The sequence below is a fragment of the Accipiter gentilis genome, chromosome 15, assembly GCF_929443795.1.
Source record: "Accipiter gentilis chromosome 15, bAccGen1.1, whole genome shotgun sequence".
Taxonomy (NCBI): Eukaryota; Metazoa; Chordata; class Aves; order Accipitriformes; family Accipitridae; genus Astur; species Astur gentilis.
Window position 1 is genome coordinate 31,347,424 of NC_064894.1, and position 15,270 is coordinate 31,362,693.

Sequence of the window (15,270 nt, forward strand, 5' to 3'; positions counted from 1 at the left end):
TGCGCACGCCGCCTCCGCCTTCCCGCCCACGCCCCCTGCGCATGCGCACAGGCGGCGCGGCGGTCTCTGGGTGCGCGGCGGAGCCATCGGCGGCCGGAGTGGGAAGGTCTCAGTCATGTCGGGGTCGGCGGGATCAGGCGGGACGGCCGGCTCGGCGCGGAAGCGGCTGATGAAGGAGGAGGACATGACGAAGGTGGAGTTCGAGACGAGCGAGGAGGTGGACGTGACGCCCACCTTCGACACCATGGGCCTGCGGGAGGACCTGCTGCGCGGCATCTACGCCTACGGTGGGCGGCGGGGCGGCGGCGAGGGGGAGAGGGGAGGGGAGAAGGGACGGGGACCGGGACCGGGACGAGTCGTCCTCGGTGGCGGTGGCCGGATGTGGGGCGGCGCGCCTGCGCGGTTCCGGGGCTGCCCCGCCGCTCCTGACGGGAACAACGGTAACGGTACCGGCCGCCTCCGCAGGTTTCGAGAAGCCCTCGGCCATCCAGCAGCGAGCCATCAAGCAGATCATCAAGGGGAGAGACGTGATCGCCCAGTAAGTGGGGCTGCCGGGCCGGGGGCGAGGGCCCGGCCTGCCCGCGGTGGGGGCGGGTGGCGGGGGGGGGGGGGGGGCTGTGTCCTGAGGGCGTTGCGGGCCCTGGAGGAGGCGGGGATGTCGGCCACGGTCGCCGCCTTGAAGCTGGAAGGGAGCTCCGTCCCCCGTGGTCGTGGGCCGCTGCGTGGCAGGGTCAGGGAAGTCTCATCACAGGGTGAAATGGGCTAACTTGCACACAGACGGTGATCCTAGCAGTTGTTAATATCAACTTTTATTAGGCTTAGGTATGTCACTGTAATAAAGATTCAGCCAAGATATTGTGTGTTCTCAGTGAACAGGGCTCTGAGGCTCTTGGGAATGTTTTCCAGCAAAGCCAGACACAATTGCAATCTCAATCAAGGGAAAAAGTAAGCAGACAAAAATTTGTTACGACTCTAAAGACAAAGAAGGATGTGCACCCCACTGGAAAAAAAATCCTTTCTAGGTCGCTAGTGGGAATTGCTAGCCTTCCAAATTGTTTTGGCTTATCTACCATTTACTTTAAAAGAAAAAAAAAATTATCTGTGACAAATTGCAGGAAATTAAAATGCTGGTCTGATAAGGAGTAAACACACTAGAGCTGGAGACCCTGCAAAGGAGTGCTCTATCCCTGATATTGCAGTCCTCAAAGCTGCCTGTCTGCAGATCACACTGTGATTGTGACAAAACTTTGTCAGATACGCTGTTGGCAATATTGACTCCTTTGCAATGAAGGAGTGACAAAGAGCAGAGAGATGGAATATCTTGAAATTGCCTGTATTGTTTGTCCAGACATCCAGAGTGTTCACCAAACATCTGTTCCTCAGGTCACAGTCAGGAACAGGGAAGACAGCAACATTCTCCATCTCTGTTCTGCAGTGCCTGGATATACAGGTAATTTCATAGCACATGCTAAAAATGATTTTTAACTAAATTGGTAGAGTCTTGAATAAGCGAAGTTTTACATTGAAATCTTTTAATTATGGGCAGTGACCGTCAGACAGATTTCTGACTGAAGATTTCACCAGACTCTACTCTCTAACAATTTAACTGTTAAACCTACCCTGGCAAAATAAGTTCAGATAAAGTCTTGTAATTATAAAGTGGGCTTTAACAGCTGCCCTTTTTCACATATTAGAGGGCTAAACTAATCTCTTGGCAGGCAGAATTGTCCTCAAGCAGCCCTAATGGCACGAGCAACCTGTCTGAACAGCTGGCATACATTGCACAGAATCAAACCTAGATTTTTGACGGACAAATGTTTGCTTTTGTTCTAGTCAGGGGTATTGTGTCCGTCCAATTGTTTTTTTAAGGATAACTTGAATCTGTAGATGCTGTTGAATAAAATGATGATTTTTCTGTGGGCCAGTACCCTCTTAAAGCTTAGATTGTTATTCACCTGTCACTGCTTGGTGACATAAAAATAAATGTTGCATGTTCTAAATGAAAAGCTCAGCTTTTTGCTTCATGTCTGCGAAACTGCTCCTAATATTTTTCAGACATGACACTTTAAAACATTATCTTGGAATCCTTGTGCAACACAAGGTTTTTATCTGAACTGAACACACAAAATTGAAGTGCCTTAAATTTGCTTCTCTTCATTTGCAAGGAAAGTACACACTTTTATAATTGTTTCCAGAAATTGGGTTGGAATTAAAAATGAGCTATCGAAGAACTGCTTGTGTGTTGTCTTGTCAAAAGTAACAATTAAGAGGCTGTTACTGTGTAAATGTTCTGTGTGAGAGCAGCTTTCTAGGTGTACTGACCCTTGCAAACACTAGGTTTTAGCACAAAATTCTATGAATAATCCTTCCACTGTGACATTTCAGAGTACTGTTGCTTGGATATCTGCCCTGTGATTAACTGCCATGTGATCACCTGTTTTAATCAGGTTCGCGAGACCCAGGCATTGATCTTGGCACCAACTCGGGAGCTGGCTGTACAGATTCAGAAGGTAGGAGCATTTAAACCACTGTCTGTAAAGCACTCACAAGGCCTGGGGCTGATTCTCAGGTGTTCCTCAGCAGAGCTTAAAGCACAGCTTCTGCTTTTTTTTCTGTTTGTGAAAGGAATAAGAAATTCTGATAAAGGGCTGTTTTGCTTATCTGCACTGTATCTGTTCTTGCTTACATGACCAGATTGGTTAGCAGTCTAAGGTTTTACACAGTCCTAAGTGAATTTTTAAGGACAGCATTTTTAAAGCGGTTGTGATCCCTGGGGAACTGAGTTTCCAGTGTTTGAAAGCCTGCTGTCAAGGAGGTTTTGGTAACAGACATTAAAAAATCCCTCTAACTGCTTGTGCTTACATCTCTAAAAAAACAAAAAAAAAAAACCCCACCATATGGCTCTGCAGACCTGCATCTCTTCACAAATACAAACTTCATGAGAGCTCAGTTAATTAAGCCATTCCTTTGTACCAACACAGGGTCTTCTTGCTCTGGGAGACTACATGAATGTCCAGTGTCATGCCTGCATCGGAGGGACCAACGTGGGCGAAGATATCCGAAAACTGGATTACGGGCAGCATGTTGTTGCTGGCACTCCAGGCCGTGTGTTTGGTAAGGAGATGTGGGGGGCTACATCACCTCCAGCTTCGGACCTGAGTTGAGCCATGGGAAGCTCCTGCAACTTTTGTGCACTTAGATTTGAAATAGCATGAAAATTATGTTTATCGTGACATCATTAATGTAACATTAATGTAAAGTATAACAAGGTAACAACTTACTGTAGTAATATTTGGAAAAGACTAGAGAGAAATCAGTGGAGATTGTATTTGGATTTTCTCTGTTTATATTTTGCTTTTCATAGTTGGAAGTGTTTTTTTATACAGTGGCATGGGAACAAAGAGTATTTTTTTAAGGAGAAAATGTTACAACGTGTTTTCTGTGTACTGGCCCTCGCTCTGTCTTTGTTAAATCAGGTGCGCTTGCAGCTGGTACTTTCTAGTTTCATGGCATGAAGATTTTTATATTTACTACTCATGGTAGTTACCACAGTGATAGTGTTAGTCTTCAAGCTCACATCTTCTGGATCTCTGAGAAACAGGCAGCACTTTTACGCAAGCACCTGTCAGTGGGAGAACATAGAGCTACTCCCCACAAGCAAAAAAAAAAAAAAAAAAAAGTGAGCTGCTGTCAAGCTGGGCTGGCTTTGACCAGCACACTAGTAGCAAATACTTTTCTATCACAGTATTAAAGGATTACACAAAGCCAAGTGCTCTTTCAAACAGGATGTGGATTTGCCCGGTCTGTTGATGTAGCATTTTGCGTTTCTCACATCCAGCTGCAGTTACTATGGGAGACTGGGTCACCTGTCCTGTGCAGTTAGCAAATAGCACCCCACAGCTCAGACTCTCAGAGCTTCCCTGCAGTCAATGCTCCCTTAGCCAGGCTGCAGAGATGTCCCCCTAGGTTGCAGAGCGCTGTGGCCCTTGGATGTGCCTTCCATCACCAAACACCAGTCTCTGTTGGCAACAGGGGAATTGCCTGTCCCTCCTCCACCAAAATGCCCTGACAGCGGCTGGGAGCAGTGTAGGCTCACTTGCTTTCAGAGCCTTTTCATCTTACAAAGTGAAATCTTACAGATATGATTCGTCGTCGAAGTTTAAGGACTCGTGCCATCAAAATGCTGGTTTTGGATGAAGCAGATGAAATGCTCAATAAAGGTAAAACATTTGTCTCCCTTTTATTTCCTTTTTCCTCACTTCTTTGAGATTCCAGGGTGTCCAAGCTGGCAGTCCTGCTGCTAAAAACAATTGTTTTTTGCCAAAGTTAAATGATTATAGTCATGTTATAGGCTGTAACAGGTTAAACTGCTTAATGTACCTTGTCTGATTTAGTTGTAGCATCCTTTTCAGTAGTTATAAATTCTTGAGCACTGCGTTTTATACTTTACTGTGTACCATGGCCACACTGCAGTGGGTTTGGGAAAATGAGGAAGAGATGAGCTATGTGTGACACTGAGTTAGATTCACTCATTAATGTTCATGTCATAGCATAGGCCAAATACTGGATTTCAGATCAAACTGTGAAAGAGCAGGATATTTGGGAGAAAAATGTGCTAACTGTTCTGTGCTACTTGATTTGCTTTTCAGGTTTTAAGGAGCAGATTTATGATGTGTACAGATACTTGCCTCCAGCTACACAGGTGGTTCTGATCAGTGCCACTTTGCCTCATGAAATCCTGGAGATGACCAACAAATTCATGACAGACCCCATTCGCATCTTGGTGAAACGGTGAGTGGGTTTCCTTGAAAAGAACAGGAGCTCTTTGAGTTGGTCTAGCCCTGGGCAGTTCACAGTATTAACCAATTTAAACACGCAGAATCTTTCTCACGTTCCTTCTCACCCTTGCAGTTTGTCTAGGTGTTTGCAGACATCCTCGTGTCCCATTTTCTAGCAGAGGCCAACTCGTCTCTCTGACTTTTTCCTTAGACAGTTCTGTTTCTGTTCACTGCTGCTCAGCCTGACTGCGCCTCCGCCCCGCTCCCTCATCCTCCCCACATATAGCAGTCTCTTTTGGAAATCCATCTTCCACACCTACCCAATTCTTGTGCTCCTCCAGAGGATTGTTGTACATCTCCTCCATTAATTTGCTGTTACATAGCAAGCCAGAAAAGCCTTTAGCTGACTGACGCTGAATGCCCTTGGAGGTGCAGTTTATGTCGAGTGATGTCACAGGTCCTCACGCACTGGAACTCAGCAGGAGTCAGGAGGAGTAAGTGTAGGCAGCCTGACAGCAGGAGCCTCCCTCTTGCCTGATTTCTTACACTGCCCCATTTTCCTTTCTTGAGTCTTTCTTGTCAAGAAGCTTGAATGTAAAAACGATGAGAATAGAAATGTTTCCCTTTGAAGCTGGCTACCTAGTGCAGAGGGGGTGCCCCAGTTCTAGTCTCTGTTGCATGGGTCATGTTCGAGGCCCTTCCTAGAGCAAACTTCTCCAGGGACTTTCTAGAACAACTTGGACTTGCACATAGACCCAGCAGCACACAAGGCAGCGGTGTGATCTCCGCTGAAGCACACCCAGCCCTTCTAACTGCATTGTATACGTTCACCTGTTTGTAGTGTGGTATCGCTGTTGTTCTTCCCTACAGTGATGAGCTGACCCTTGAAGGAATCAAGCAGTTTTTCGTGGCTGTGGAGAGGGAAGAATGGAAGTTTGACACCTTGTGCGATCTCTATGACACGCTCACAATCACCCAGGCTGTCATCTTCTGTAACACCAAGAGAAAGGTACAGCAGCCATCACATGGGCATGGTACTTTCTGAGAGTGGCTCGGAGGAGAATGCTAGGACAAATCCAGTTAAAAGGTCTGGCTGTTTCCCCATTTGGGAATAGTTTAGTAAGAACAGAGGTTAAACATTTGTCTTTGGGATGTGCCTGGCTTAAACAACTGGTTATAGGCAGACCCGATAGACTTGGCAGGAATTGCCTTTTTAGAGAAGTAGAGCTGATTAGGTAAGAATGTGCTTCTTACTCTAATTGCTTATAATCCCTGAAACAAAACCACATGTTCTGAGTGAATGCCCTTAACGCCTTTCCTTTCAGGGCTTGTGGAGCCCTGTGTCCTACAGCTGATGTCTTGTAAGGATTATTTACTTCCTTTAGCTCCAGAATGCTTGTTAAAGTGTCTCTCAGTCCTTACCAGCATGTGCCTCTGCAAACATTCTCTAAGCGCAACTAGTGCATTTGGCTGTCCTGAGCAAAGAACTAACCCAGACTGCTTGGCTGTATGCACAGGTAGACTGGCTCACAGAGAAGATGAGAGAAGCCAACTTCACAGTTTCATCCATGCATGGGGACATGCCGCAAAAGGAGAGAGAGTCCATCATGAAAGAGTTCAGATCTGGCGCAAGGTAAGTGCCTTAAATGGTGTGGCTTACAGCATTGCTACCTCAGGGCAGGATTTCTTCTAGTGGCTGAAGGGAACAGGTCTCAGAAACCCCCATACCTCTCCTCTCTGAAGGCCTTGTTAGGCTTAAACTAGGAAGAGCTCCGATTCGCATCTATCCCCCTGCAGTGCCGCAGGGTTGGCAGATTGCCACTTTGCAAGGAGGGATGCTCAGACTTCTAGGCATAGTATTAGACTGTTTTATTTTGCTGAAGGGGTTGGGAGCTGATGCATTCAAAGTCAAGAAAAATACTTGGGCTCTGTCCTCTGTATTTTAAACTCTTAGAAGCGTCATATTTTTTCTGAAAGATGAAAGCTGTCTTAGTACTACCTGTCTTCATAGAAGTTTAGTGATGCTGCATGGGACAGCTTTCCTTGCAGCAAAAGTGTGGATGCTGCCAGTGTGCTGTGGGCAGGGAGGAGCACAGAATAGCAGGGGATGCCCTGTGCTGGGGACTACAACTTCTCAGCTCTCACACCCACCTCAGCTGGGTGGAATAGCCGTAACCGTCCCCTTCTCTTTGCAGCCGAGTCCTTATTTCAACAGATGTTTGGGCTAGAGGTCTGGATGTGCCTCAGGTGTCCCTGATCATTAACTACGACTTACCCAACAACAGAGAACTCTACATACACAGGTAAGATCGGCCTTTGTGTAGGGGGTGTGGGTGGATTACCCTTCCCCAAGATGGCTCCATTCTCTCCTTTCTTCTGCCTCCACAGAATTGGCCGGTCAGGCAGATACGGCCGAAAAGGTGTAGCAATCAACTTTGTGAAGAATGATGACATCCGCATCCTGCGAGACATCGAGCAGTACTATTCCACCCAGATAGATGAGATGCCCATGAATGGTGAGTGCAGGCCAGCCCCAGCGAGGCTGCTGCCATCCTCCAGTTGGGAACTGGTGTGCTGCACCTGAAAGAGAAATGCCAGATGTTTTGTTTTGCCACGTGCCTCATTCCCAAGGCCGACCTATCTTTTCTTCCCCTGGGGAAGAACCTAGGAGCAGCAGTAGGTGCGCTGTACCACGGCGCTGTGGCTCTTAGCACACTCAGTGCATACTTACCTTCTCTCATTTTTCTCTCTTTTCAGTTGCTGATCTTATCTGAAGGTCTGTGTTTACCAGAGAGTTGTACTCGTACTGTTTGGTAGCCTCCATAATTCTGTTTTGGACCCACATCCTTTTATCATATTGCTGGTCATATGTTCTCGAGTTGAGCTGCACTTCGGAACTTGTGTAAATAATGTCTTTTCTCCCACCCATGTTTTTCAATAAAAAAAAAAGGAAGTTTTACCATAACCTGTGCTTAATTACTTTAACCCAATATAGTAACAGGCAGGAAGTTTTGAGATACTGCCATACTTGGCTGGCACAACCAAAAAAAACATTGGACACTCAGCATATCTAGGTTCATAAAACACAGGTCTTCCTGTTCTCTACCCTTCCATTATCACTGTGCAATGCTACCTGATGTACTTTTTAGTTCCCTTAACTTGACTCTAAGGATCGCCATCTACAGGAGAAATCTGTGGCCTGGCCCTAGCCTGCTCTAAGAAAATTGAGTTATAAGATAGCCAGAAAAGAAATTTCCTGTTGTTTATGCCTTTCTGGAGCCAGCAATCGCATCACTTGTTGCTCCTGATGAGTATTTCCCCTCCCAGGGACTTGAGCAGGTACTTGGAAGGGTGAGTGCTTCTTTGTATTTCTCCAGCTGGCATCAAGTTATTCTCATCAGCATTTCCTGCAGTAACAGAAAGAGCAAGTATCTTTTATGTTATTGCCTTTGCCCCTTTCTGATGCTGTAGCTTGTTATATCTTCCCAGTCATCTCCCTTCATCCGTCTCCCCACAGCACTATGCTGTACTTTTCCAGCTGTAGCACCTTCCCTGTAACTTTCCTGCTGAGCTCTGCTGTATCCTTACTGAGGCACGAGTTGGTCAGAGCTATGCTGCTGGTGGGGGGTAAGATACCATGTTTTACCATACGCTTTTTCTGTTAAATTGGTTTCTGCTTGCTCAAGGAGGATGGGGAAGCAAGGCCTTAGGATGGCACCAGTTTGCACAGAACTGGAACAGCTCCTGGAGCTCCTTTCCCGAGTCAGTCATGGAATAGCCCTGGGTAGAGTGAGTGTCTTACCTCCTTTATGCCCCCATGTATTGCACTAGTGAAGTTCTTCTGTTCTCTTGTACCTGCTCTGTGCACGATCCCGATGTTCTTAACAGTACATAGGCAAGAGTTGAGAAGTGCTAAACTTATTTACTAAGGATGCTAATTGTAAGGGGTTGCCCAATAGAGGTGAGGCTGCTACCACTTCATGCCCCCACATGCAGCCAGCAGCAAGGCTGAACCAGCCTCCCCAGTGGGCACATGCCACCTGTACAGGTCAAATGGCACTACTGCCCTGGTCCTGTCCCTCTCCAGCTGACCAGGATGAAGGTCTGTTATCAGGAAATAGACATGCACCCACAAGCTGTGGCTCCCTCCAGTAACTGGGCAAGGAGGCTCAGTTCATCCAGTTGCTGGCCTCTGGACCACCAGTCTGCTCCAGTTGCTGGCACATGGACATGGCCCCCAGCCCACTCCAGGTGCCGGTTCAGCCTACCCTCACACGCATCCACTGTGGGTGCCCTTGGTAACTGGCCCTTGGAGCCTTTTCTGCATCTGGTTGCTTCCCACAGAGGGAGGCACACGTGTGCGCACACACACCCCTACCAAACCGGTCTCAGCTGAGCCCCAGACCCTCCAGCAGTTAGCCTGGACCTCCTGGTCCCTCCAGTTGCCTCCTGCAGAAACACACATACCCAGCCCAGACTTAGGGCTGCTTCAACACCCAGCTTGCAGGCCAAGTCTGGCTTGATACTCATATACCGAAACTCACTCACAGATGCTGGCACTTGCTTTCCACTCGCTCCAGTCTGCTGGCGCTCCGAACATACAGCCTGTGACCCAAGGTCCCATGCCAGTTGCTGGTGCTTGGACACACCTACACACAGAATGGAATCCCTCCTGCTCCCAGGAAGGGGCTGAGAAAGGGAGTTAATGGAGAAAACGGCCCAGACAATAACACTCACCACATGACCAGCCCCTTTTAAGCCCCTAATCGTTTGTTTCCCACACTAGCTCCTCCCAAAAGTCACCTTGGCCCCTCCCTTTTCCTACCTTTGATCCCTCCCTCCCACAAAGTTGGAGGGTTTTTCCATTAATTCTGCACCTTCTTGGCACAGCACCCTGTTTCAGTCCTCCACTAGAAGGACAGAGCCTGCATAAAGCCTTCCAGCTTCACTGTCCCCATCCTGGACAGCAGGGCATGGCACAGCCTCAGATCGGACTTGTACCTTCCCAGAGAACACAAGAAGCAAAGGCAAGCATGGCCCTCTTAAGACCCCTAATGACTCTAGTCTTTTGACTAACAAAGAGATTCATCACCAAAGCATTAGATTGTTTAAATAACAGTATTTAATCTGTACAGTTTGAGAGAAGATATCATAAAATGCAACATTCCTACCTCATTTTCAGCATCATTCACCTGGAGCTGAGCCCTCCTCTCCAGAGGGCAGGTAACCACCACTCCCCGGCAGTTCTTTATGGTACAAAAGTCACAGTGCAATTGCTTTAGTCCTAGACAGGTGATTTCCCTCACTCGAAGAGAGGGGAGACTGATGAAGCTCAAATGTTGATGGAAATTGTTACCATTTAGGAATGCAAAAAAACCCAGCTATTGCACACAGTCATTTCCAGCTGAAACTACAGCAGTTATTTAGCTGCCTTTACACTCCACACATCTGAAAATGCCTTAGTTGATACTGATTTAGTCAAGAGTGAAAACAGAGCTGGTACCAAGATTTCAGAATGATACAGTTGTTGGAGGGCAGAAGCTGACAAGCAACTCCACAAGTCAAGAAGCGTGCTTTAGAATACCAGAGTTTTCATATACAGGGAGGCGATATGAGCTAGACAGATGTCATCTTTCAGAGACAAGCATGAGAGGAACATCAGCTTCAATAGAAAGCTATGAAGTACAATAGACAATCTGTTCATATAATTGTCAGGATAAGTATTTGACATAGTTTATGTAGTAGAATACATACTCGAACATCTTCTAAAAATAAGCACGAATTTCATTTCATATATACACAACTGATTTTAATCATGTACTGAAAATAAATTACAGGAAATAACTTTAAAATGCAACAGAAGACAAGTTTCACAACAAACATTCCCACTGATTTTCCCAAGGGGGTGAGAGATTGCAGTGCTCAAGGCAGGTAAATATCACAAATATATCAAAAAACTTCAAATTATTGATGCATTCACACATTTACATGAGCCACAAACATTCCTTTACAGGGACTGCACTTAGCTACCACAGAACCAGGTTTTGCCATAAACTACAAAACTTTGATACAAAATTGTATTTATATATTTATATTTCATGTACATGCCCTATCTGTGATTTCTTAAAAAATAAAAACTAAACACACTGTACAGACAATCCTAACTCATTGCTTGGTAGCTGTAGGCAACATTTTTGGATGGAATTTCTCCCCCAGTAGAATTAATGGCAATATTATATACATGAAGGCTAAACTGCAGAAAAAGACAGCTCAGTTCTGATATGCACCTCCCTCAGGACCAGGTCTGCAAGTTCAAGGCAAGACACCATATGCTCCGACCCACTGCCTCCCCTACAAGTCAGTTCTGCCATCGGCGGCGTGCGGAACCAATACATGCATTTGTGTAACACTGGTATAAAAGGCAATAAAGCAAGATACATATTATAATGTAGTGGCTCTAATGGCTTCACCGACTTGATACACTCCAGTCACAGAAACACTCCTTACAGGTGGCATGGGGATGGTGTGGAGCTGGCTATATTTGGTGAGAGCACACCTTATGTGGGTCTGATTGTTGTACTTCCCTGAAATTACCTCCTGCAGAGGACAGATTCCCACTGTAAGCCAGAGACTGCATCAACTCAAACACTGGGGGGAAGATCCCAACCCCCCCCACCCCCAAACGCACACATACACAGTTCACCAGGACTATACGTAAAACAGACACCCGCCCTCCCACCCCCAGCCGTCTCCATGGCACCAGTTTGTCTTAGAAGCAGAGCACTGACAAACTTATTCTTCCCAGGTGATGGCAGCAATCTGTGAAGCCAGTCACACTAAACTACTTCTACAGTTGATTGTAAACTTTGGTTTATTTTTATATTTATTTTTTATTATTGAGTTCTCATGGTACAGCAAGCATGTCTAGGATGAGAGGGCAGAGTTGAAGAGGAGATGAACTGTCAGTCTGTCTTTAGTCTGGCATGGTGAGACACCTGCTCGGTCAGGCCTGCTTTGATAGAGTTTTTTACAGACTGCCTCATATGATCCTCCATCAAATTATCACTCATGGGCTTCAACACCTGTGGAATGAGAAATGTGCAAAAGAAACAAAAAAAAAAATGAGGTAACCAAGGAAAATAAAATATAAAAACATACAAAGAGATGAGACTTGAAATAATGAAAAAGCTTAGAATGCTGAAGTCTGACACAAACTGGCATGAACTGAAAGAGAAATGAGTTTTGCTGCTACAGTAATGAGGTTAAATCAGTCACATGCTATGGACACAAGTGAGATCCCTCCTATACAGCAGTATTTCACTGAATTCAAACCACTTTACAGTTCCTAGAAGATGGATGTGCAATTCCATACCCTATATGCAGCATCAGTCTGGTATGGTTACAGCATTTATGCAGACCGGCCCAGACGGTCCAGCTTATTGTCCTATATGTGTAAGTGTGAACACTTCAGATACAGAAAAAAAGTTAAAAATACTGGCTAGTTTTTCTTCTTGTTATTGTTGGATGAGAGTCGCTGTCGCGGCACTGATGTAAGAGCACGGCGAATCGTTCGGCGTCTAAGGACTTCAAAGAGTTTGGAAAACACCTAAAACACGAATTGAGCTGTTAGGAAAAGTGGCTCTTAGAAGGCAGCAGAAAAAGTCAATCAAGTTTAGAAAAAGAAACTGATTGCCAGTAACTTCTCACCTTCCTGGGATTCCTCTGAAGCAAGAAGGGAAAAGAAAGGCAGAGATTCAGAAAAATCAGTTGTCACAAGAACATGGTATATAATCAGAGTGACTCAGACAGGACCTGGACATGCTTTGCATATTATTGGTGACGTGCAACTGTAATGCCACCACCAGCAAGCAGTTTTGGAGACCCCCTTCCTCTAGCCCACAAAAGGGAAGCTCCTGCTAGCATAAGCTAAGTTCTCCCCCTTCCAGGGTAAGTCAGCAGTCATCAAGCCTTATGTGCTCTAAGTATCTGACAGCAGCAGCTGCACTCGGTGAGAACCACACATAGAACTGACACCTTCCACTTTTCTTGCAGTGCTCCTCAGTCCCAAGCTCCAAAGCAAGAAGCTATGGTGGTACAGCAAGAGCCTCAATTTTAATCACTAGTTAGGGGTGTAACTCAAAATTTAGTACCTTGATGCTCAATTCCCTCCTACTATTAGAAATCCACTTTTTTCCACTCCAGTGGAACTCAACCTTACCTGGTTGCTCAGACAGGTCTAGTGTACCACTGCCTACGATGAGCCTTGAACAGAGTAATTTTTCAGATGTAGAAGAGACCCTCTGCGTAGAAAGCTCCAGTTATTTGCTTGTACCTTGTAGGACCCATTTTAATGTCATCCTAGGTAAGTTCAGTGAGCCCTTTATTTCTAGTAACAACAGCACCAAAGTGTTTCCCTTCTGTTGACACTGGACATAGCTACTCACAAAGCTCCAAACACTACTTGTAAGAGTTGGTCAGGAATTCTCTACATTGGTTTTACTGGCACAGCTGTGTCAACTGGATTCAGGCAGCAAAATCTCTGTACAGGTTTTCTCCTCCAGCTTTGGTACTCTTACACTCGTGTTGTCTTTTCTTTCAGGAATTTGTCTGTCAAGCATTTCTTGCAACAGCAGTTGCACCAACTGAAGTTGTCACAGACAACACAAGTCTTCCTGAAGGAAGACACTTGCTGCGCATCCTCTTGTAGCAGTTGCTGCAAGTCAGTCTGGTTGTTGCAAGTCACCACCCAGTTCTCTCTGAGGTCTAATTAGCCCTCCAGTGTCACACCATCAGGTGAGGTGAGAGAGGGCAGCAGTGTTTGACATTCCCCATTTCTTGCACCACCTGAGATTTTATCCACCACCTCCACAGGGCAAGTTTATCACTTTAAACATCCCTTTAAAAGCAGAATTCCTTGCTCTGAAAAAGTAACAGGATTTTTAAAGAGTCCCTCCACTCTTTACTCTCCAAGCTGCTTTAAGTAACACTTTTTTGCTAATACCCTAAGCTTGTTTAACATTCTTTGTGTGTGGCATCTCTTACTGAACAGAGCAGTCACACTTCTGAGCCGATTTTTCCCTTTGGCAGCACAAGCATTCTCCATTAGGTCTAGAACCAGCTTTTCACTTGCAGCACTGAACAGAAACCATTTGATATGTCTGGTCAAGAAAGATTTTTGCATTAAAAACGGATACCAACCTGTTCCCATATAGCTTCAGCAATCTGATCAATGGCTGTTCCAACTTCTCTGAATTCCCCAGAGTACTTAACATATGCCCAAGTACAAAACGATATAAGAGCCATCCCCAGCACGAGATTACACAGGGTAGCTATGGAGTTCATACCAAGGAACCCAGTCAGTCCTGAGGTTATATACATGGCAAACATGACTGCAAATAGAGTGGCAGGGGTACGAGCAGCATAAAAGATGTTTTTGCCATCGTTGTGCTTCACAAAGTTTGCATAGATCTCGTCGATTTCCACTTCAAGCTGTTCCTGGTAGCGCCGACAGAACTCCTCCCCTCCCATCTTCTTCACTGAGCGGAACTGCCTGACAGCTGACTCTCTGAAATCCTGGTGCTTCCGCTCGAGGTCCGACGGGGCAATGTAAGGCTTATCTCCCCCACAAACCTGTTAGAGCAATCAGAGATGAGGTCATCACACCGAGTATCTTCCACTGTACAGAAAGAAAACCTGCTCCTCACTGTCCTCCCTCTCAAGCCAGCATCAGACTACCTCCTGCAGCTTTCTTGGCTCTGTAAGCTCTAGAGTCCTGTCTCAGCGAAGCAGCTAAAGGTACTTTGCATCATGGCACAGCAAAAGCCTTATCTCTCTGATCATGTACAGAGCTATAGCACACGACTGAACTCATACTTTCAACTGATTCCTTTGGGCAAGCCCAGAAGGACAAGACATCAGCCACATGCACATTCCTGTTATGAAAAGGTGAAATAAAAGAACACCAGGAAGCAGAGAAAGCTTTGCTTGAGGAAGGTTAAGGACAACTCTGAAGGCCTCAAGCCCTCCCCTCAGCTTTTTACTCCTGGTCACCTATCTCAGTGAGAGGGTTAGTGCAGAATTTGGAGAAACAGGGTAAATTTTGCCCATTTAGCAAGTTTATTCCTGTTTGTTGCTGCCACTAGCAGGCTCCATGGAACTTACCAGGTGATATGAATTACCAAAAACTAGCTGCTGACATCTGTAGCCTGCTCTTCCCTAGACTATCCTCTAGGCTTGATTCTGATCAACTTGTGAGAGTACGTTTCTGCTGAAGGAACCATGAGACCATGGGCTCAAATGGATACCCATGATGTGGACACCACCATCTTCCTCTTCCTGAATCAGCATGGGTATGAAAATGGTTAAGAATCCAAGGACTTCTACTCTCTAAGACTGATTTCTGACCTCTTGAGGACTATGATTAGAGATAACCTAGGCCATCAGAGACATACATATGGCAGATCAGCTCCAACTCCTCCAGACCCTCACAGTC

The 15,270-nt window shown here is 45.9% G+C and overlaps 2 protein-coding genes across 5 annotated transcripts in view; one reads left to right on the forward strand and one right to left on the reverse strand.

The window, feature by feature from the left end:
* The first annotated feature begins 25 nt into the window (after positions 1 to 25).
* Positions 26 to 7,743, forward strand: EIF4A3 (eukaryotic translation initiation factor 4A3). The gene is made up of 12 exons (XM_049817691.1): positions 26 to 287; positions 466 to 538; positions 1,384 to 1,450; positions 2,448 to 2,510; positions 2,982 to 3,114; positions 4,140 to 4,220; positions 4,650 to 4,791; positions 5,649 to 5,787; positions 6,296 to 6,411; positions 6,974 to 7,081; positions 7,167 to 7,294; positions 7,536 to 7,743. Exons 1-12 carry the CDS (start codon positions 116 to 118, stop codon positions 7,550 to 7,552), a joined length of 1,239 nt encoding a protein of 412 aa, XP_049673648.1. The 5' UTR covers positions 26 to 115; the 3' UTR covers positions 7,553 to 7,743.
* A 2,096-nt stretch (positions 7,744 to 9,839) lies between these two features.
* The window catches only part of ATL2 (atlastin GTPase 2), a 43,417-nt gene continuing 37,986 nt past the window's right edge, over positions 9,840 to 15,270 (reverse strand). Inside the window, exons 12-15 of one of the 4 annotated variants that reach the window (XR_007508181.1) lie at positions 13,977 to 14,408; positions 12,486 to 12,500; positions 12,151 to 12,384; positions 11,748 to 11,860 (exon numbers count right to left, since the gene is read on the reverse strand). Coding sequence is in view for 3 of the 4 variants with exons in the window: in XM_049817687.1 (XP_049673644.1) it covers positions 11,741 to 11,860; positions 12,486 to 12,500; positions 13,977 to 14,408 (567 nt within the window). In the remaining variant the exon portion in view is untranslated. Of the gene's footprint in view, positions 11,861 to 12,150; positions 12,385 to 12,485; positions 12,501 to 13,976; positions 14,409 to 15,270 lie in introns of all 4 variants that reach the window. The other 3 variants (XM_049817687.1, XM_049817689.1, XM_049817688.1) reach the window with 3 other exon arrangements.

Bases quoted from the DNA above. Each gene is read 5' to 3' on its own strand.
- EIF4A3 (XM_049817691.1), top strand. From the start codon at position 116: ATGTCGGGGTCGGCGGGATCAGGCGGGACGGCCGGCTCGGCGCGGAAG. The intron at 4,221-4,649 runs GTAAAACATTTG...TTTGCTTTTCAG, and splicing joins AGATGAAATGCTCAATAAAG to GTTTTAAGGAGCAGATTTAT. The intron at 4,792-5,648 runs GTGAGTGGGTTT...TCTTCCCTACAG, and splicing joins ATTCGCATCTTGGTGAAACG to TGATGAGCTGACCCTTGAAG.